General features: G+C 35.1%; 1 protein-coding gene across 1 annotated transcript; it reads right to left on the bottom strand.

The window, feature by feature from the left end:
• Positions 1–10,010: 10,010 nt before the first annotated feature.
• On the bottom strand, positions 10,011–11,977 carry LOC139861772 (polyphenol oxidase, chloroplastic-like). The gene has a single exon (XM_071850277.1). It carries the CDS (start codon positions 11,955–11,957, stop codon positions 10,173–10,175), a length of 1,785 nt encoding a protein of 594 aa, XP_071706378.1. The 5' UTR covers positions 11,958–11,977; the 3' UTR covers positions 10,011–10,172.
• Between the last annotated feature and the right edge of the window lie 10,485 nt (positions 11,978–22,462).

Raw genomic sequence — 22,462 nt, 5'->3', positions numbered from 1 at the left:
TACAACCGGCATATAGACTGAAGTAGGAATTACTTGACTATTTGTGCATTTATACTCGAACTTTTCTATCATATCTAACTCGTATTCGATCTTGATCTTACGTTGATAAATTTGTTGACGCGCCACCTTGACTTTATAAAGTAATGTTAAATGCACATGTAAATCAGGGTAATATAATTTCCGGGATTATATTACGGTGATTCACATGGACGTTCCGACATTATGACGTAAAGAATTTAAGGCGAGCCAAGGAAAAATTTCCTCTCTATCCTTATTCCATACTCCGGTTAGTATTGTTGAAAATACTAACCAACGATATTCTTGTGTCATGAAGGAACAATGGCTCACCAAGGTCAACACAATACTCCTCTCGAAACCCTAGAACAAGCTCTTCAACGAATGATAACCACCGCCGTGAGTACGGCCGTGGCCGATCACTTTTCTAACAACAACAATCATGGAACCGGTAATTCAAACGAAGGTTGCTCCTACAAGAACTTCATGAAGTACAATCCTCCCACTTTCGATGGAACCGGGGGACCGGTTACTCTCACCCGATGGTTTGAACAAACAGAATCCGTTTTTAGCATAAGCGGTTGTCAGGACCAAGATAAGGTCAAGTTTTCCACCCTCACTCTTACCGGTATCGCTCTCTCATGGTGGAACACGTATGTACAATCAGTGGGTATCGATGAAGCCCTTACACTCTCTTGGACCGAATTAAGAGAAAGAATGATCACCGAATACTTCCCGCGCAATGAGACTCGAAGGCTCGAGCAAGGGCTAAGGAATTTAAGAACGGTCGGGAATGACCTCGGAGCTTATAATCAACGGTTTATCGAACTAGTCTCAATGTGTCCAAATCTCATGACTCCCGAATCCCTAAGAGTCGAACTTTACATGGATAGCCTCCCTAAGAGCATTCAACACGGGGTAATGGCATCCCAACCCACTAACCTACAAGAGGCTTTAACAATGGCCCGCCATACTTTAGACACGGCGAATGAAATGGAAACGCCGGCACCAATGGTCGAGAACCAATCTAGCGGCAATAAAAGAACATGGGAAGCCTCTCAATCAAGCAACCACAACCACAACAACCTCTCCAAGAAGCCTTTCGCCTCCAACGACAAGAAAGGCTATACCGGAAAACTACCTTTTTGTAACGAATGCCACAAGCATCACTTTGAAGGATGTGGCAGGTTTCGCCACCGGCGCCAAGGACCCGTCGCTCGAAAGATGCCCAACGCACACAGAACGGGTGCTTGCTTCGAATGTGGCCAACTGGGTCATTTTAGGAATGTGTGCCCAAATAAGAAAATCAACCCCAACGCACGCCGTTGAACCTTCGACATCGACACCAAGGATGCCCGGAACGACGATGGACTAGTAACGGGTACGTTTCTTCACAACAAACCGTATATTTCATACTTGTTCGATTCGATTACCGCTAGACGTTTTATAACCAAGAATTTGACTCGTGCTCTTTATATTCCACCTCTTTCCCCCAGATACTACTTAGACGATTTAAGTGACCGACGGAAAAATATTGTGTGCCGATAAATTTTATTGGAGGAAATACGTTAAGACTTTTGACTTGACACCTATAGAACTAGGGAGCTCGGAACCTATTCGTTAAAAAAAAAAAAAAAAAAAAAAATTGTTTCCCCATCATCGTGTATAGATTATTGTGAACTGAGTAATTTTCGGTTGGAAACCGATACCCTCTCCCTCGCATCCATGACCTCATGATTATTTGCACGAATCCCGTATGTTCCAAATCGACCTCCGTTCCGGTTATCATCAATTGGGGGTTAAGTGAGACGATGTCTCCTAAGCCACTTTCCGAACTCGCAACGTTAGTTGTAAAACTCTCTTAGTACCGTTTGATTTATTTAGGGCTCGCCCGTATCCATAAACCTCTTGAACCGCGTATGCAAATTCATATAGACTAATCTGTTATCGTATTTATAGATGACATCTTAACTTATTTAAGTAAAGAAGGAAAACGAACAACATCACCATCTTACGCTCGAACTTTTGAGAAAAGAGCAACTTTATACCAAATTCTCCGAGTGAGAATTTCTGTTGAACGAAGTCCAATTTTCTAGACCATGATGTTAATGGTCAAGGCATTACAATCAATCTCGAAATCAAGCCACATGTAATCAGGAAACTCTCCCAACTCAGACTTGTATTCGTAAAATCTTAGATCTCGCCTGTTATCACCGAAGATTCATTTCTGACTTTTCTCGTGTTACCCGACTTTTACACTCGTTAACTCACTAAGGGAAAACTTTAAACCTCTCCGTGTTCGAACCTTGAGCGTGATTCTTCACACCAACATTTCTAGTTAAAATCGTATAGCAACAGATGGAACTCAAACATGGAAATATTTCTACATGAACGCCGAAAGGCATACTCTCTCGACTCAAAAATCAACATAACTAAAATTCGTTATTTTGCACGAAGAATTCAAATACTAAATTGTGGATCCGATCAATATTCTCGTCATCACGTACCACACTACATACCTCTGTTATTTCACCGTTACCGTCTGATATTACTGGAAATTAAGATAACACGCAATCCAACGATACTTCACTCTTCTTTGACTTAACGCCCTTGTGTTTCTGATAATCGGTCAACTATTATTCAACCCCGAACTATACAACTACGTGTACTACCTCGTTTCTCTTTCAGACTTCAACTTTTGACAACTAGAGGCACGTTATAGCAACCTCGAGATGTAAACTCATCCTATTCTAAGTCCTCATTTCACTACTATCTTTACCGTTCGCATTTCCGTTTAAAGAAACTCCTTGTAACATTTCTCCATGGATAGAGAAACTCCTCATATTACATAAGTATTCGCCACGAGGGTGAATAGTCCTAACGAACATTTTTCGAACCCTAACTAACTTGTTCAAACGTATCTTAAGAGATTCTATTCCAACACGGTGTATCTTTGTCAATTATTCCGTATCGAACTACTCGTTTCACTTCTAGTTTTACAAGAAACCTTGGGAACCCGCTTAGACATGAGTACCGCGTACCACCCACAAACTGACGAACCGAGCAAACGAACGATTTACGTCTTGGAAAGACATGTCACAAACTCGTATTGTCACCTTTAGTAGATCACTCTTACAACAGTAGTTACCACTCGTGTGTTCACGCGCACTTTCCGAAACCTTATATGACCGCTAATGTCATACCCCTGTTCATTTAACCAAAGCATCAACCACCGAAATGTGAACTCCATCAAGAAACAACAATTGAGATCGTTCAAGTCCGAGAAGGGCTCGAGACAACTCATTGTCGCCAGAAGAGTTATACCAAACTTAGAGGAGAACCTCACAAATCCCAGTGTGTAACCGCGTAATATTGAGAACCCGCACCTTGGAAGGGTGTAATCCGATTTGGGAAATCGAGAAAGGCTATATCCGCAATATCGAACCTTTTGAAACCTTGGGGCGTATTGGAACCGCTTCCTATCGTTTAGAACTTCAGACTCAATTAAGTTTCCGTTTACCCTACATTTCGTGTAACAAACTTAGAAACGTGTCATGTGGAACAGGAACGTGCAATCCTGCTAGGTACATCAACTATCGATGACAAACTTCTCTTCATAGGAAAACCAGTTGAAATCGGGGATCGTAAAACCAAACCTTAATACAACGTAAAACCCTGACTATCCAGATTCATGAGAACACTCAAGGACGTACCTACACTTATTCATATTATGAACAACGTAAAGTCTCGAGTAAGAGATATCGACTACTACTTCCAACTAAATTTCGGGACGAAATTTCTTTTGAGGTGTGGATAATGTAACATCCCGCGTTTTTCCGTTAAATTTATTTTAACACTGTCTTTTTTTTTTAAAATAATATCTTTCGTATTTAAATTCGTCGACTCCGTTGACGAACGTTCATAATATTCTCGTTATTTAATTTTAACATCTCTCGTTAACTTGCGTTTTAAAAATATTCGATCGGTTAAATCCCGCACCCGCTTCTAAACTCGAGGGACTAAAATTGACACGGGGCAAACTAGTTGACTAGGTCAACTAGTCCACCCCAATCACCACCATTCAACCATCTCCCTCTCTCTCTCTTTCTCTCTAGCAAGAACACACACACAAACCCCAACTTCATAAAATCATCATCTAAATTCGATCTAGGAGGCTTACAACAAAACAAATTACATTTTCGTGATCCTCTCTTCATTCTCTACGATTTGATACTAACTTCATCGATTTTGGGTAACAATTCTAAAACTCTAGATTTCTCTAAATTCGTGTTTTTGACTTGAAATGGTGTTAGTTAGTGTCTATGGCTCGTGTATAACATGAATATATGTTTTGTTTGCTCGATTCGTTGTTTTGAGTAACTAGTTTGAACATTTGAAATGGGTGTGCTAAATCCTTGATTTTGGAGGAGTTAAAGTTGTTTAATTGTTAAAGTTCATGTTTTAATTGTGTTACTAGTATCATTAGCTACATTTTGATGTGTAGGTTGATTAAGAAAACTTTAAAAACCCGATTAAGGATTTTGTGATGTTTGACTAGGGTTTGATAGACTTTGAAATGATCTTTTGATGCGTTGAATGCTTGTTAATGTTGTTAGTAAGTGTTTAGATGCAATGTATACTTAATTACCTTCGAAACGGCATATCGTATGTGTAAATTGGATTCCCGAATCATAAAATACGTTTTACGAACTTGAAACTTTGAAAATAAACCTTTCTTGATCAATTGACGAGTTTTCGGTTATTGTAAATGATGTTTTTGTTTGATGATATGTGGTTAGTTGTATTGCTCGTCAAAATACCTTTCCGAGGATATAAGATACATGTTTTGGTTGTTTGCGGATCATAAATGGTGAATGTTTGATGTTTGGTTCGTGCATACTTTGAAAAACTGACCAGAAATCTCTGCCCAGATGGTTGCGCGGCGCGCCCCATCCCCGCGCGGCGCGCGGATTGGCCTGGCCAGAATTCTGCTCACTTTGTCACTTTTCACGCGAAATGTTTGACTAGCTATCGACCTCCGATTCACATGAAACTTGTTTTAATATACTTGTATATGAATATTTAGCATAGAAAAATAGTCCGGGACCCGACCCGAACGCGTTGACTTTTTTGTTGACTTTGACCAAGTTTGACTTTTAGTCAAACTTAACCAAACTTTTATACAATCATTCTAACATGCTTTTATACTTGTTTCTTGTATGAAACTCGACAACGTGATTCACATGCTATATTTAATCGAGTCGTAATGAGCCATAGGACTAATTGAACACATTTCACCCGACCTTGTGTCGTAACCGGTTAATTGATATAACTTACTTGTTTAGGTCAAGGCTAAGCAACTTTCATGCACACGTTTACTTGTTGAAGTACCTTTATACTCGTGCACTCGAGGTGAGATCATAGTCCCACTTTTACTCTTTTTGAACTTATATTTGGGATGAGAAAACATAAACGATTCTTTTGAACTAAGTGAACACAAGAACGGGAAAACAAACATTCTACATACGAGTTTAGAACAAAAATCCTCAATTCGATTATCATTAGTTACACTTGCCGGGTGTAAGCGAGAACTTATGTTATATGGCCATATGGGTTGACAACCCTCATCTTTGACGGTTCGCTACCGTCTACGGATGAAATATATTTTCGAGAATCAGTGTTTGTTCTAGCACTATGGATGGGGTATACAATGGATGGAATGTTAAGCTTTGATAATTGGGTGCTCGTGAAACAAACTTTTGGAATGTATTACTATTATTTCATTGATGCAAATCTTGTGGTTCACTTGTACTCACTTACTTAAACCTATGTTTTCACCAACGTTTTCGTTGACAGATTTCTATGTTTTTCTCAGGTCTTGCACGATATGTGAAACATGCTTCCGCTTACTATTTGATACTTGCATCCGATGTCGAGTATACATGCATTTCATGGAGCGTCTTTTGACTTTACTTTAAACCGTGTCGCCTAGATTTCAATCGTACTTATAACGTTGTAACTTAACTTTTGGTTGAACAATTCTTGTAAACTTTGAAACAATCTTTATTTTGAAATGAAGGCGACATATTTTGGTCAAACGTTATCTTAAAGACTTATAATCAGGTAATGGGACCCACGTAGCCGACGCCGTCACTTGACGATTTGTCGGGGTCGCTACAATTCAAACTACACGTCCAACTATATTATGTGATAACAAGAGCGCCATTTTTCTAGAGTCAAAAACCAGTCTCTCAAAAGCTTTCTAAACACATTGACATTGATTATCACTTTGTTCGAGAACTTGTTGCTTCAGGACGTTTATATACAAAGTCTAATCCTGAAACTCTTCAGTTCGCGTACATATTTACTAAGAGTCTCTCGCGACCTTTATTCGAGTCTTTTCGAGATAAATTGCGCATTGTACAACCTCCACTTTTCTAGTCATTATCTGTTATTTTTTAAACTCTTTATGTATATCTCTTATCTGTAACTTATATATATATATATATATATATATATATATATATATATATATATATATATATATATATATATATATATATATATATATATATATATGGGAAGGATCAAGGAGGAAGTGACCATAAGGGGGAAGGGAGAAGTAAATTAATTTTTTTTTTGTTTATTATTTTTGTAATTTTCACAAACATTAAGATTAGGTGAAAATATGAACATTTAAAAAAGATACTTTGTGATAAATGTTATTTTTGATAAGAAAATGCTCCAAGAAGTAACATTCGGCGATATTATTCTTGATAACATTTATCGCGATGTATGTTATTCTTCAAGCATTTTTTTCATCTTATGTTAATTTTTTTTTTCAAAATCTAGACCTATTTAGAGTTTATGGTTTAGTATTTTGAGTTTAGTCCCTAAAACCAAAACCCTAAACTTCAAACCGTTTGTGTTAAAAATCAATTTAAACCTTAAATCTAAACCCTAAACCCTAATTTCTAAACCTTAATTTCTAAACTTTAATTTCTTAACCCTAAAAAAAAGCTTGAAGAATAACATTCACCACGATGAATGTTATATTTTATTTCTTCGAGCGTTTTCTCGCCAAAAAGTAACATTCTTCACAGAGTGTCTTTTTTAAATGTACATATTTTTTATGTGATCTTAATATTTGTAAAAGAAATTTCAGAAAAAAGAAAAAAAATTACTTTCCCCTTTCCCCAAACTTGCCACTTTCCTCTGGATCATCATCCTCCTCTATATATATATATATATATATATATATATATATATATATATATATATATATATATATATATATATATATATATATATATATAAGCGTGGTGAATTTTCAAATCCTCTCACAAGTATACAGTACGTGTTATTGAGTGTTCATGAGCTAGATATATCTATCTATCTATACATTATATAAAACGCGTAATTATAATCCTACATGTCAACTTCTGATTAAATTATGCCACGTGTCAACTTTTGGTTAAATTCTTGCCATGTGTCGGTCTTTTCATCTATTAATTGAATTATTATGTTTTCTAATTTAATTTAATATACAGATTCCATTACCTAAAATATTAAATTATATTATCACATAATATTACATTAATATTGATGTATCATTATATTAATAATATTATATATTATATTATATTATATTATTATTATTATAAAATTATGTTAGAGAATAATTGAACTATTCTTTTTTAAACAATAAATATTAATTTAATAAAGTTTAAATTAGTTCTATAGCAAAATAGATAATATCATAATAATATTAAATTTATATTAAATCGATACATTGATTTAATAAATATTAATAATATTTATATATATAAATGGTCATATATTGAAAATCATTTAAAGTGTTTTTATTGTAATCAAAATTATAACATAGATATTTCTTTATTAACATTATAATATTATTTATGATAGATATTATATAATATAAAATTAATTTACATTTTTCGCATAAAATTAAAAAATTACATTGATATAATATTTGTAGAATATTATATAAATGCACGAGCTCATGTTTGTCAACTGAAGTTAAAATAGTTATTTGATAATCCTTATAGATATTTAGATACATGCATGCTTCGTTTGAGATTTTGACGTAATGAAATTAGTTTGTAATAGAAAAAAATATATACAACTACAGATTTACATAAAAAAATTTTTTCTTAACGATCGGTTTTAGAACAACTTTTTAGGGGCTAATGTTTGGTGTTTTATCAATTATATATCAATTGAAGTTAAAATTATTTCAACGGACGAGCTCATAATCTATGTGTTAGTATTCAATACTAATATTTTCAATACAAATGTTATCTGTAATAAAAAAATTATTGTAATTGTATTATACATTTGATAAGTATCAATATTAACGTTATTGACTACTAATTTTTACAATGTCGTGCAACGTACGAGCTGATAAAACTAGTAAGTTTATATATTAAACACATTGCACCCTAAGTTATTATAGATATATAAATACAGATATATAGTTACATACTCCGTATGTTATTATAAATTATATTATTATTATTATTATATTCTCTAAACCAAATACTAAAAGTTATGTAAGTTATTGAAAATAAGTTACATAAAGCTTGTTAGTTGACTGCACGTGGCCAATGGATCAAATCTGTTGGCTTGGGCATGTAGTTAATTATATAAAATTAATTTAACAAATGCCAATTGATCATGAAAATACTTATTAATCAATTACGGAGTATAAAATTACAGCTTACTCATAGATATTAGCTACATGTTCATGTTTTTGAAATTTTTGAATTATACTTATATTCTTAGTGTCGTATTGAGAATTAAAAATGTTACTCTACTATTTTAAGAAACTCATTATGATTCACAAGATTAGATTGTCAACAACATTTGAATAGTCTATTTAAAGTTAAAATCAGATTTGAAAAGAAAAAAAATATTACAATTATAAACATTTTGAAAAGAACAAATGACCCGAAAAGGTAACATATGATATCTAATTTGACATTCAAGGTAACTCTCAATTTGCCTAAGTTCAAAAAGGAGTTCAATTTTATTTTTGTTCAAGAAAAATATTACGTATTCAAAAAATTTAAAATTAAAGTAATTTTTGTCAAATTCATTAACAATCGTTAGTCAAAAATACACATTTGGTCTCTGAAGTTTATTAAAAGATTGCACTACTATTCCTTTTCATTGAATTTAGGGGTATATAGTTTAACCTTATTTGTTTTAGCTCACTTTACTACTATTTGTATTTTCACTTTGTCGTTCGTTATGTTTAGCTTAGTTTATATGTTTCCGCTTTTCGAAGTTTGTTGTAGGCTAAATTTCTATTCTCGATTATTCAAGTTTATATATTGTTGAGCGTCGACTCCATTATACATCAGGTAAAGAACTTTCAACCGAGCTATTGGGCTATGCAACATGCCAACATGTGTAGTTGCATAGGCCCATGTCCAAATAATGTAGTCTAGCATAAGTTATACCGAATATAGTTTGAAAATCAAGCAATGCCTATTAGATAGCACTCAAAATACAGCCCATCAATGAATTAACAAGTCTTATTCTTATTGTCTTTTTAAAATGCCTTTTTAAATATAAGTTTAAATTTGAATTAAATATATATATGAGAATAAAATAATGTGTAACATTTACGGAGTATTAAGTTATCAAAATTGTCTTTTAACCATTTAATCAATCGAAAATTTCAAGATTTTTGTATGTGTCATTACATGAAAAACGTATGCTATTCTTTTTTTCCCAAATTGTGTTATATTCTCATAATTTAACTATATCGAACTTAAAACCTTCATATATAAATTGTCTTATATTTTACTTATTAAACATGGTTCATAAAACTAACTGAACAAACCCTGTCAAACACACAAACTGACAAACAGACATGGAGATGATTTAATTAATGTGAAGGCTGACTTATGTAAGGTATATACTGCATATGCATGTATGAGAATATGATCGATAATAATAAGATACAATAACAAACATAAAGAGACGTATAGATAGCAATACATTTTATACATGAGATAATAAGTTAAACACGGGACACCATTTGTCACCTAAAAATTCGACCGATCATAACTTTATTTAAAAACGGAAATGATAACTAATTAAATATCGATACTTGTTTAATTATTTAATTAACCTTCAATCTCGATCTTAATCCCTTTAATAGACACGTCAGCACCTCCATTTCTAGGCACCAATGTCACAAACACATTTTCATCATCTTCAGCATCCAAATCATCCATTAACTCATTTATCCCTAACCTCAATTTAGTTTTCACATTCTTTCCATGTTTATGCTTATGTGGCACATTCACAAAACTTCCGGCGAACTCCGTTTTATCAGCGGTCGCATTCGTCTCTTCATCTTCATCATTCACAAACACATCAAATTTCACAAACGCATCCCTCTTTACTTCAATCCCTTCAATCACCAAAATCTCTTCTTCTTCATCTTTCTGTTTCTTGCTTCTTGATTTCTTTGGTCTTTTCACTAGGACTTTAATCGGCTTATCAAGATTAGTTGGAAACACATCTTTTGCAAACGGATGATGTACTTCATCCGCTCGAGCCGAACCTAGTTTCTTGATCTTGCTCAAAACCCTCTTGACACGTGGAGTTGGTTTGCTTTCAATCCATGGTGTTGCTACTTCTTGATAATCATAACCAAGATTCTTATAATCTACACAATCCCTAACTTTAACTCGAACCAGCTCCGCATTTTCATTATAAAATATAAACGACGCATCAAGCCAATCCCTATCGGTAAAATCATTCCTTCTTCCTCCTAAGGTCTTCCAAATTGACCACAATCTATCAATATTTGCATGATGTGCATAGAAAATTGGATCTCTACCTGCAGAATAAAAGTTGCCCATATCTTCCCCATTAGGTTGGGTACTATCTCCGGTCCAGATATGGATCGAACCATGTGGTATGTTCTCAAGGGAACCACCACCAGGGTTAGCCTCATCGCCAGCACGATAGGGGCTACCCATAAAAAGACTAGCAGTTTTTGCAGTCGACACCATTTGTCTATACATAATAGTGAGATTTGTAGACACTTGTTTCGATTTACTAAGATTCTCATTAACCCCATTGAAATCAAGATCAATTATTGTAGATGGTTGATGCTTAGCATCACGTAAAGAATCATATAATGGTGAGCTCTTATCCGTGTAAATATTAGGGATTGTCATCCCATCAGGCGAATCCCAATTCCAAAATGGGATTGCGAAATTTGTGTCATCGATTAATTTGCCACAAATTTTTTCAAAAAAATATAAATAGTACCTATGGAAAGGAAAAAACAACCATGAATTATGAACTTGAAGTTCCAAATCGGGGAAACCGACTTGATCATACGCTCCATCACAATAGGCGCAATGAATAGCGGCTTGTTGTTTAAAACTACGAGGATCATCATCTGGGAGAGCTCTCATGAGCTCCATCGCCTTATTAAATTTGGCGATATAGTCTTTATCGGCCAAATGAGCAGCGGGACGGACACGAGTGGGCCCAGATTGTGGAAGTTTGAAATCAATAATCTTGGAGGCAGTTGGAGGACAACAATTTGTGGGTTGAGCACCTTCTGGTAGATCAGGTGCACCACATTTAGTAACATCAGGTGCCATGATTGGATTAGCAAATGCTAATGATTTTGAGCCCATTGTGGCGGCCGCACCATAAAGGCCGCCAAGACCTAACAACATATTTCGCCGGTCAACTTTGTTAGAGTTATCTTGATGATCATCGTTGTTGTTGTTGTCTAGGGTTTTGCATGAAATTGCATGGCGATTTTTGAGGTTTCTTGAAATGGGAATTTGAGATGATTTGAAGGAAAATGAAGAGGAGTAAGTAGAAGAGGAAGAGAAGGTTTTTCCGATGGTGGTTGTTGTTGGTGACACAAGAGATGCCATTGTGATGTAGTTTGATGAGTGTTTGATTGATGATGGTGTAAGGTTGATGTATATATATAATGTATTGGTGTCTGGGGACATGGCTTTACGTACGAAAAGCAGTTTTGGATATTTATCAAAGTTGACGGAAATAAACAAATGCCACAAATCTACATTCAATGTGGCAATATATATATATATATATATATATATATATATATATATATATATATATATATATATATATATATATATATATGGGCAGGATCAATGGGGAAGTAACCAATCGGGGGGAAGCGGGGGGAAGCAAAAAAATTTTTTTTTCGTTTTTTTTTTTAAAATTTTTTTTTTCCGGCATCAAGATCACACGAAAATATGAACATTTAGAAGAGACACTTCGTGATGAATGTTATTATTTAGGTGGGAAAACGATCGACAAAAATAACATTCAAGATAATATTGTTCGTGAAGAATATTAACGTTTTTTTTTTCATGTTTTGTGAAGTAAAATTTAGCCCAATTTAGAGTTTATGGTTTAGGGTTTAGGGTTTACGGTTTGGTGTTTTGGGTTTATTCCATAAACCCAAAACACCAAACCCTAAATCCTAAATCATAAACCCTAAACTCTAAACCGTTCGTGTTAAAAACTCAATCTAAATCCTAAATCTAAACCCTAAATCTAAACCCTAAACCCTAAATTTCTAAACCCTAATATCTAAACCCTATAAACCCTAATATCTAAACCCTAATATGTAGTGACCCGAACTTTTCCATGTTTATATATATTAATTGAGATTGATATTTACATGATTTTTTTTTTTTTTTTGAAAGGCAAGGTTAGTTGTTAGTTGTTAGACTCGAACTTGGGTCACTCTCGAATCCATGAAACATGGATACCAATGAAGCAAGGCCTCATTGGCTGATATTAATTGTTAAGCAATCAAACTTGTTTTTTTTACATGATTAAATGTTTCCAACATGTTAAGCAATCAAACTTGTTAAGACTTTATTAATTGAAATATGTTTCATATAGACAATTGACCACCCAAGTTGACCGGTGATTCACGAACGTTAAAACTTGTAAAAACTATATGATGACATATATATGGATATATATATAGTTAACATGATACTATGATAAGTAAACATATCATTAAGTATATTAACAATGAACTACATATGTAAAAACAAGACTACTAACTTAATGATTTTTAAACGAGACATATATGTAGCGATTATCGTTGTAAAGACATTTAATGTATATATATCATATTAAGAGATATTCATACATGATAATATCATGATAATATAATAATTTAAAATCTCATTTGATATTATAAACATTGGGTTAACAACATTTAACAAGATCGTTAACCTAAAGGTTTCAAAACAACACTTACATGTAACGACTAACGATGACTTAACGACTCAGTTAAAATGTATATACATGTAGTGTTTTAATATGTATTTATACACTTTTGAAAGACTTCAATACACTTATCAAAATACTTCTACTTAACAAAAATGCTTACAATTACATCCTCGTTCAGTTTCATCAACAATTCTACTCGTATGCACCCGTATTCGTACTCGTACAATACACAGCTTTTAGATGTAGGTACTATTGGTATATACACTCCAATGATCAGCTCTTAGCATCCCATGTGAGTCACCTAACACATGTGGGAACCATCATTTGGCAACTAGCATGAAATATCTCATAAAATTACAAAAATATGAGTAATCATTCATGACTTATTTACATGAAAACAAAATTACATATCCTTTATATCTAATCCATACACCAACGACCAAAAACACCTACAAACACTCTCATTCTTCAAATTTCTTCATCTAATTGATCTCTCTCAAGTTCTATCTTCAAGTTCTAAGTGTTCTTCATAAATTCTACAAGTTCTAGTTACATAAAATCAAGAATACTTTCAAGTTTGCTAGCTCACTTCCAATCTTGTAAGGTGATCATCCAACCTCAAGAAATCTTTGTTTCTTACAGTAGGTTATCATTCTAATACAAGGTAATAATCATATTCAAACTTTGGTTTAATTTCTATAACTATAACAATCTTATTTCAAGTGATGATCTTACTTGAACTTGTTTTCGTGTCATGATTCTGCTTCAAGAACTTCGAGCCATCCAAGGATCCGTTGAAGCTAGATCCATTTTTCTCTTTTCCAGTAGGTTTATCCAAGGAACTTAAGGTAGTAATGATGTTCATAACATCATTCGATTCATACATATAAAGCTATCTTATTCGAAGGTTTAAACTTGTAATCACTAGAACATAGTTTAGTTAATTCTAAACTTGTTCGCAAACAAAAGTTAATCCTTCTAACTTGACTTTTAAAATCAACTAAACACATGTTCTATATCTATATGATATGCTAACTTAATGATTTAAAACCTGGAAACACGAAAAACACCGTAAAACCGGATTTACGCCGTCGTAGTAACACCGCGGGCTGTTTTGGGTTAGTTAATTAAAAACTATAATAAACTTTGATTTAAAAGTTTTTATTCTGAGAAAATGATTTTTATTATGAACATGAAACTATATCCAAAAATTATGGTTAAACTCAAAGTGGAAGTATGTTTTCTAAAATGGTCATCTAGACGTCGTTCTTTCGACTGAAATGACTACCTTTACAAAAATGACTTGTAACTTATTTTTCAGACTATAAACCTATACTTTTCTGTTTAGATTCATAAAATAGAGTTCAATATGAAACCATATCAATTTAATTCACTCAAAACGGATTTAAAATGAAGAAGTTATGGGTAAAACAAGATTGGATAATTTTTCTCGTTTTAGCTACGTGAAAATTGGTAACAAATCTATTCCAACCATAACTTAATCAACTTGTATTGTATATTATGTAATCTTGAGATACCATAGACACGTATACAATGTTTCGACCTATCATGTCGACACATCTATATATATTTCAGAACAACCATAGACACTCTATATGTGAATGTTGGAGTTAGCTATACAGGGTTGAGGTTGATTCCAAAATATATATAGTTTGAGTTGTGATCAATACTGAGATACGTATACACTGGGTCGTGGATTGATTCAAGAAAATATTTATCGATTTATTTCTGTACATCTAACTGTGGACAACTAGTTGTAGGTTACTAACGAGGACAGCTGACTTAATAAACTTAAAACATCAAAATATATTAAAAGTGTTGTAAATATATTTTAAACATACTTTGATATATATGTATATATTGTTATAGGTTCGTGAATCAACCAGTGGCCAAGTCTTACTTCCCGACGAAGTAAAAATCTGTGAAAGTGAGTTATAGTCCCACTTTTAAAATCTAATATTTTTGGGATGAGAATACATGCAGGTTTTTTAAATGATTTACAAAATAGACACAAGTACGTGAAACTACATTCTATGGTTGAATTATCGAAATCGAATATGCCCCTTTTTATTAAGTCTGGTAATCTAAGAATTAGGGAACAGACACCCTAATTGACGCGAATCCTAAAGATAGATCTATTGGGCCTAACAAACCCCATCCAAAGTACCGGATGCTTTAGTACTTCGAAATTTATATCATATCCGAAGGGTGTCCCGGAATGATGGGGATATTCTTATATATGCATCTTGTTAATGTCGGTTACCAGGTGTTCACCATATGAATGATTTTTATCTCTATGTATGGGATGTGTATTGAAATATGAAATCTTATGGTCTATTATTATGATTTGATATATATAGGTTAAACCTATAACTCACCAACATTTTTGTTGACGTTTTAAGCATGTTTATTCTCAGGTGATTATTAAGAGCTTCCGCTGTCGCATACTTAAATAAGGACGAGATTTGGAGTCCATGCTTGTATGATATTGTGTAAAAACTGCATTCAAGAAACTTATTTTGTTGTAACATATTTGTATTGTAAACCATTATGTAATGGTCGTGTGTAAACCGGATATTTTAGATTATCATTATTTGATAATCTACGTAAAGCTTTTTAAACCTTTATTGATGAAATAAAGGTTATGGTTTGTTTTAAAATTAATGCAGTCTTTGAAAAACGTCTCATATAGAGGTCAAAACCTCGCAACGAAATCAATTAATATCGAACGTTTTTAATCAATAAGAACGGGACATTTCAGTTGGTATCCGAGCGTTGGTCTTAGAGAACCAGAAAATTTGCATTAGTGTGTCTTATCGAGTTTGTTAGGATGCATTAGTGAGTCTGGACTTCGACCGTGTTTTCTTTAAAAATGATTGCTTAACATTTTTGTTGGAAACTATATATTTTTAACATATGAATATTATGTGATATATTAATCTCTTATCGTGTTTGATATTATGTGATAGATGTCTACCTCTAGAACAAGTCCCATTGACTCACCTAATAATAATGAAGAGTCAAATGTAAATTGGAATGATTCGTGGACTGATTCACAAGTTCCCGAAGAGGAACCGGAAGAAGAGTCGGAACCGGAAGAAGAGTCGGAACCGGAAGAAGAATCGGAACCGGATGAAGAAATAGAACCGGTGGGGGAAATAATAAAATGGTTAAGTAAAAGAAAATCCTCAACCAACCGACCAAGGTTAATTATGGTCAATGGTGTTTCCGCCAAGGAAGCAAAATATTGGGAGGATTACCAATTCTCCGATGAATCGGATTCCGACGAGAATTCCGATGATGTTATAGAAATTACCCCAACTGAATTTAAAAAGGCAAAAGAAAATAATAAGGGAAAGGGCATAAAAATAGAGAAATCTAATTTCAACCCCGATGAACTTTATATGTATCGTCAACCCCCGAAGTCCTTAAGTTGTAACAATGACCCGGGAACCTCTAAACCACCAGGTTTTTCTAAACCAATGTGGAAAACGACGGCTCGTATTAGGGGAACATCATATATCCCTAGAAACTTGGCAAAACGAACCAAAACCGAAGAAGAAGAAACAAGCGAGTCGGAATAAGATAGTTGTATTCGTGTGGTGTAATATATGTAATATAGTGTGCTTATGCTTTATGATATATGTAAAAATTGCTTGTATTAATAAGTATTTTTTTTATGAATCTAACTCTTGTCTATTTTACAGTATAAAAACACAAAATGGATAGACAACCCAATATTTTAAGAGACCTACCCGGAGACATGATTGATGAAATCTTGTCTAGAGTCGGTCAGAATTCTTCGGCACAACTATTTAAGGCGAGATCAGTTTGTAAGACATTCGAAGAACGTTCCAAGAATACCTTGGTTTATAAAAGGCTTTCGTTCGAAAGATGGGGGATATCACATTGGGAAATCCATAAGTTACGATGTGTTTACTTTGACGCATATATTGCGGGGAACCCAAATGCTATTTTACGCAATGGGTTAAGAAATTATTTTGATTCAATATATCCGAATATTGGACTTCGTGATTTAGAAAAAGCGGCTAACATGCAACATAAAGAAGCATGTTATGCTTACGGATTAGTAATGTTCGCTTCTCACCAAAGTGAGAACAAGAACATCGGGCTACAACTATTAAACAAAACGTTTCCACAAGTGACGGAGTCGGTAATTGGGGTCAGAAATGAGGTTTTTAGATTGTTACGGGACTGTTGGACATTACGTAACCCTCGTCCCTTTGACGACGTTACAACACGCTGTCTTATCAACGGCCATAACGGTTATGTTCCACAAGACCAAGGATGGGAAGTAGTCCTAGTAAAACCAGAATGCATGACTTGTTTCTGGACGTATGAATTACGTGTCATTATTGCCTTTGCTGAACGACTTGTGTACTAGCTAGAATTATCTTCACAACTATCTTGTATCAAAGTTATTGTGTGCTATATTTCATGCTTTATGTAAAATAAGCGGTATTGTAAGTTTGTAAAATATTGTATAAAAGTTTGAACGCGAAATATTATTATAATCAGTTTTTCATATAGAATTGTAGTAGTTGAATTGTATATTAGCTACTAAGTATGAACTTAACGGGTAGGTGCTACCCGAATTTAAACTTATAAAACGCTAATATGAAGAAAAAGCTTTTATAAATGAGTTCATATTATGCTACGAAATACTATTAACTACTCTTAATATTCTGTATGATTAACTTGTTCCATTTAACTATTTTGAAGGAAATGGCACCGACTACTCGACACACCGTGAATATGAATGAAGAGGAATTCCGTACTTTTCTAGCTTCAAACATAGCCGCAGTACAGGCTGCGCTACATACCAACAATAACCTTGGATCTAGCAGTACAGGAAATCGTGTAGGATGCACCTACAAAGAATTCACTGCCTGCAAACCTTTGGAATTTGATGGAACCGAAGGACCGATCGGATTGAAACGGTGGACCGAGAAGGTTGAATCGGTGTTTGCCATAAGTAAGTGTACTGAAGAGGACAAAGTGAAGTACGCTACGCATACCTTCACAGGTTCTGCGTTAACATGGTGGAATACCTATCTAGAGCAAGTGGGACAAGACGATGCGTACGCACTACCGTGGTCAGCATTCAAGCACTTGATGAACGAGAAGTACCGTCCCAGAACCGAGGTCAATAAGCTCAAGACAGAACTTAGAGGGTTACGAACCCAAGGATTTGATATTACCACGTACGAAAGATGATTCACAGAATTGTGCCTATTGTGTCCGGGAGCATTCGAAGATGAGGAAGAGAAGATCGACGCGTTTGTGAAAGGATTACCGGAAAGAATCCAAGAAGATATAAGTTCACACGAGCCCGCCTCCATACAACAGGCATGTAGAATGGCTCACAAACTAGTGAACCAGATTGAAGAAAGAATTAAAAGGCAGACTGCTGAAGAGGCCAATGTGAAGCAAGTCAAAAGAAAGTGGGAGGAAAACGGTGATAAGAATCACCAATACAACAACAACTGCAATTACAACAATAATCGCAACAATTATCCCAACAATCGCAACATCAATTGCAACTACAACAAATGGCCCAACAACAACAACAACAACAACAACAACAACAACAACAACAGCAACTACAACAATCATCCCAACAACAATAATAACCGCAACAACAACAACAATCAGAAGCAGCTATGCCAAAGGTGTGAAAAGTATCACTCGGGGTTCTGCACCAAATTTTGCAACAAGTGTAAAAGAAATGGTCATAGCGCGGCGAAGTGTGAGGTCTACGGACCAGGGGTTAATAGAACGAAAGGAACAAATGGTGTCGGAATGAGTAATGGCGGAGCAAGTAGTGTCGGAGCAAGTTATGCCAATGTAGTTTGTTATAAATGTGGAAAACCGGGCCACATTATTAGAAATTGCTCGAACCAGGAGAACACGAATGGACAAGTCCGCGGAAGAGTTTTCAATATTAATGCGGCAGAGGCACAGGAAGACCCGGAGCTTGTTACGGGTACGTTTCTTATTGACAATAAATCTGCTTACGTTTTATTTGATTCGGGTGCGGATAGAAGCTATATGAGTAGAGATTTTTGTGCTAAATTAAGTTGTCCATTGACGCCTTTGGATAGTAAATTTTTACTCGAATTAGCAAATGGTAAATTAATTTCAGCAGATAATATATGTCGGAATCGAGAAATTAAACTGGTTAGCGAAACATTTAAGATTGATTTGATACCAGTAGAGTTAGGGAGTTTTGATGTGATAATCGGTATGGACTGGTTGAAAGAAGTGAAAGCAGAGATCGTTTGTTACAAAAATGCAATTCGCATTATACGAGAAAAAGGAAAACCCTTAATGGTGTACGGAGAAAAGAGCAACACGAAGCTACATCTTATTAGTAATTTGAAGGCACAAAAACTAATAAGAAAAGGTTGCTATGCTGTTCTAGCACACGTCGAGAAAGTACAAACTGAAGAAAAGAGCATCAATGATGTTCCCATTGCAAAAGAATTTCCCGATGTATTTCCGAAAGAATTACCGGGATTACCCCCACATCGATCCTTTGAATTTCAAATAGATCTTGTACCAGGAGCTGCACCAATAGCTCGTGCTCCTTACAGACTCGCACCCAGTGAGATGAAAGAACTGCAAAGCCAATTACAAGAACTTTTAGAGCGTGGTTTCATTCGACCAAGCACATCACCGTGGGGAGCTCCTGTTTTGTTTGTCAAGAAGAAAGATGGTACATTCAGGTTGTGTATCAACTACCGAGAGTTGAACAAACTTACCATCAAGAACCGCTACCTACTACCGAGAATCGACGACTTATTTGATCAACTACAAGGCTCGTCTGTTTATTCAAAGATTGACTTACGTTCCGGGTATCATCAAATGCGGGTGAAAGAAGATGATATTCCAAAGACTGCTTTCAGAACACGTTACGGTCATTACGAGTTTATGGTCATGCCGTTTGGTTTAACTAATGCACCAGCTATGTTCATGGACCTTATGAACCGAGTGTGTGGACCATACCTTGACAAGTTTGTCATTGTTTTCATTGATGACATACTTATTTATTCAAAGAATGACCAAGAACATGGTGAACATTTGAGAAAGGTGTTAGAAGTATTGAGGAAGGAAGAATTGTACGCTAAATTTTCAAAGTGTGCATTTTGGTTAGAAGAAGTTCAATTCCTCGGTCACATAGTGAACAAAAAAGGTATTAAGGTGGATCCGGCAAAGATAGAAACTGTTGAAAAGTGGGAAACCCCAAAAACTCCGAAACACATACGCCAGTTTTTAGGACTAGCTGGTTACTACAGAAGGTTCATCCAAGACTTTTCCAGAATAGCAAAACCCTTGACTGCATTAACGCATAAAGGGAAGAAATTTGAATGGAAGGATGAACAAGAGAAAGCGTTTCAGTTATTGAAGAAAAATCTAACTACGGCACCTATATTGTCATTGCCTGAAGGGAATGATGATTTTGTGATTTATTGTGACGCATCAAAGCAAGGTCTCGGTTGTGTATTAATGCAACGAACGAAGGTGATTGCTTATGCGTCTAGACAATTGAAGATTCACGAGCAAAATTATACTACTCATGATTTGGAATTAGGCGCGGTTGTTTTTGCATTAAAGACTTGGAGGCACTACTTATATGGGGTCAAAAGTATTATATATACCGACCACAAAAGTCTTCAGCACATATTTAATCAGAAACAACTGAATATGAGGCAGCGTAGGTGGATTGAATTGTTGAATGATTACGACTTTGAGATTCGTTACCACCCGGGGAAGGCAAATGTGGTAGCCGACGCCTTGAGCAGAAAGGACAGAGAACCCATTCGAGTAAAATCTATGAATATAATGATTCACAATAACCTTACTACTCAAATAAAGGAGGCGCAACAAGGAGTTTTAAAAGAGGGAAATTTAAAGAATGAAATACCCAAAGGATCGGAGAAGCATCTAAATATTCGGGAAGACGGAACCCGGTATAGGGCTGAAAGAATTTGGGTACCAAAATTTGGAGATATGAGAGAAATGGTACTTAGAGAAGCTCATAAAACCAGATACTCAATACATCCTGGAACAGGGAAGATGTACAAGGATCTTAAGAAACATTTTTGGTGGCCGGGTATGAAAGCCGATGTTGCTAAATACGTAGGAGAATGTTTGACGTGTTCTAAGGTCAAAGCTGAGCATCAGAAACCATTAGGTGTACTTCAACAACCTGAAATCCCGGAATGGAAATGGGAAAACATTACCATGGATTTCATCACTAAATTACCAAGGACTGCAAGTGGTTTTGATACTATTTGGGTAATAGTTGATCGTCTCACCAAATCAGCACACTTCCTACCAATAAGAGAAGATGACAAGATGGAGAAGTTAGCACGACTGTATTTGAAGGAAGTCGTCTCCAGACATGGAATACCAATCTCTATTATCTCTGATAGGGATGGCAGATTTATTTCAAGATTCTGGCAGACATTACAGCAAGCATTAGGAACTCGTCTAGACATGAGTACTGCCTATCATCCACAAACTGATGGGCAGAGCAAAAGGACGATACAAATGCTTGAAGACATGCTACGAGCATGTGTTATTGATTTCGGAAACAGTTAGGATCGACATCTACCGTTAGCAGAATTTTCCTACAACAACAGCTACCATTCAAGCATTGAGATGGCGCCGTTTGAAGCACTTTATGGTAGAAAGTGCAGGTCTCCAATTTGTTGGAGTGAAGTGGGGGATAGACAGATTACGGGTCCGGAGATTATACAAGAAACTACCGAGAAGATCATCCAAATTCAACAACGGTTGAAAACCGCCCAAAGTCGACAAAAGAGCTACGCTGACATTAAAAGAAAAGATATAGAATTTGAAATTGGAGAGATGGTCATGCTTAAAGTTGCACCTTGGAAAGGCGTTGTTCGATTTGGTAAACGAGGGAAATTAAATCCAAGGTATATTGGACCATTCAAGATTATTGATCGTGTCGGACCAGTAGCTTACAGACTTGAGTAACCTCAATAACTCGCGGCTGTACATAACACTTTCCACGTCTCGAATTTGAAGAAATGTTTTACTAAAGAAGATCTCACTATTCCGTTAGATGAAATCCAAATCA

This window comes from Rutidosis leptorrhynchoides, chromosome 8, assembly GCF_046630445.1.
Source record: "Rutidosis leptorrhynchoides isolate AG116_Rl617_1_P2 chromosome 8, CSIRO_AGI_Rlap_v1, whole genome shotgun sequence".
NCBI classification, from domain to species: domain Eukaryota; kingdom Viridiplantae; phylum Streptophyta; class Magnoliopsida; order Asterales; family Asteraceae; genus Rutidosis; species Rutidosis leptorrhynchoides.
The sequence above is the reverse complement of the archived record's forward strand: the minus strand, read 5'-3'. Positions and strand labels throughout refer to the sequence as shown.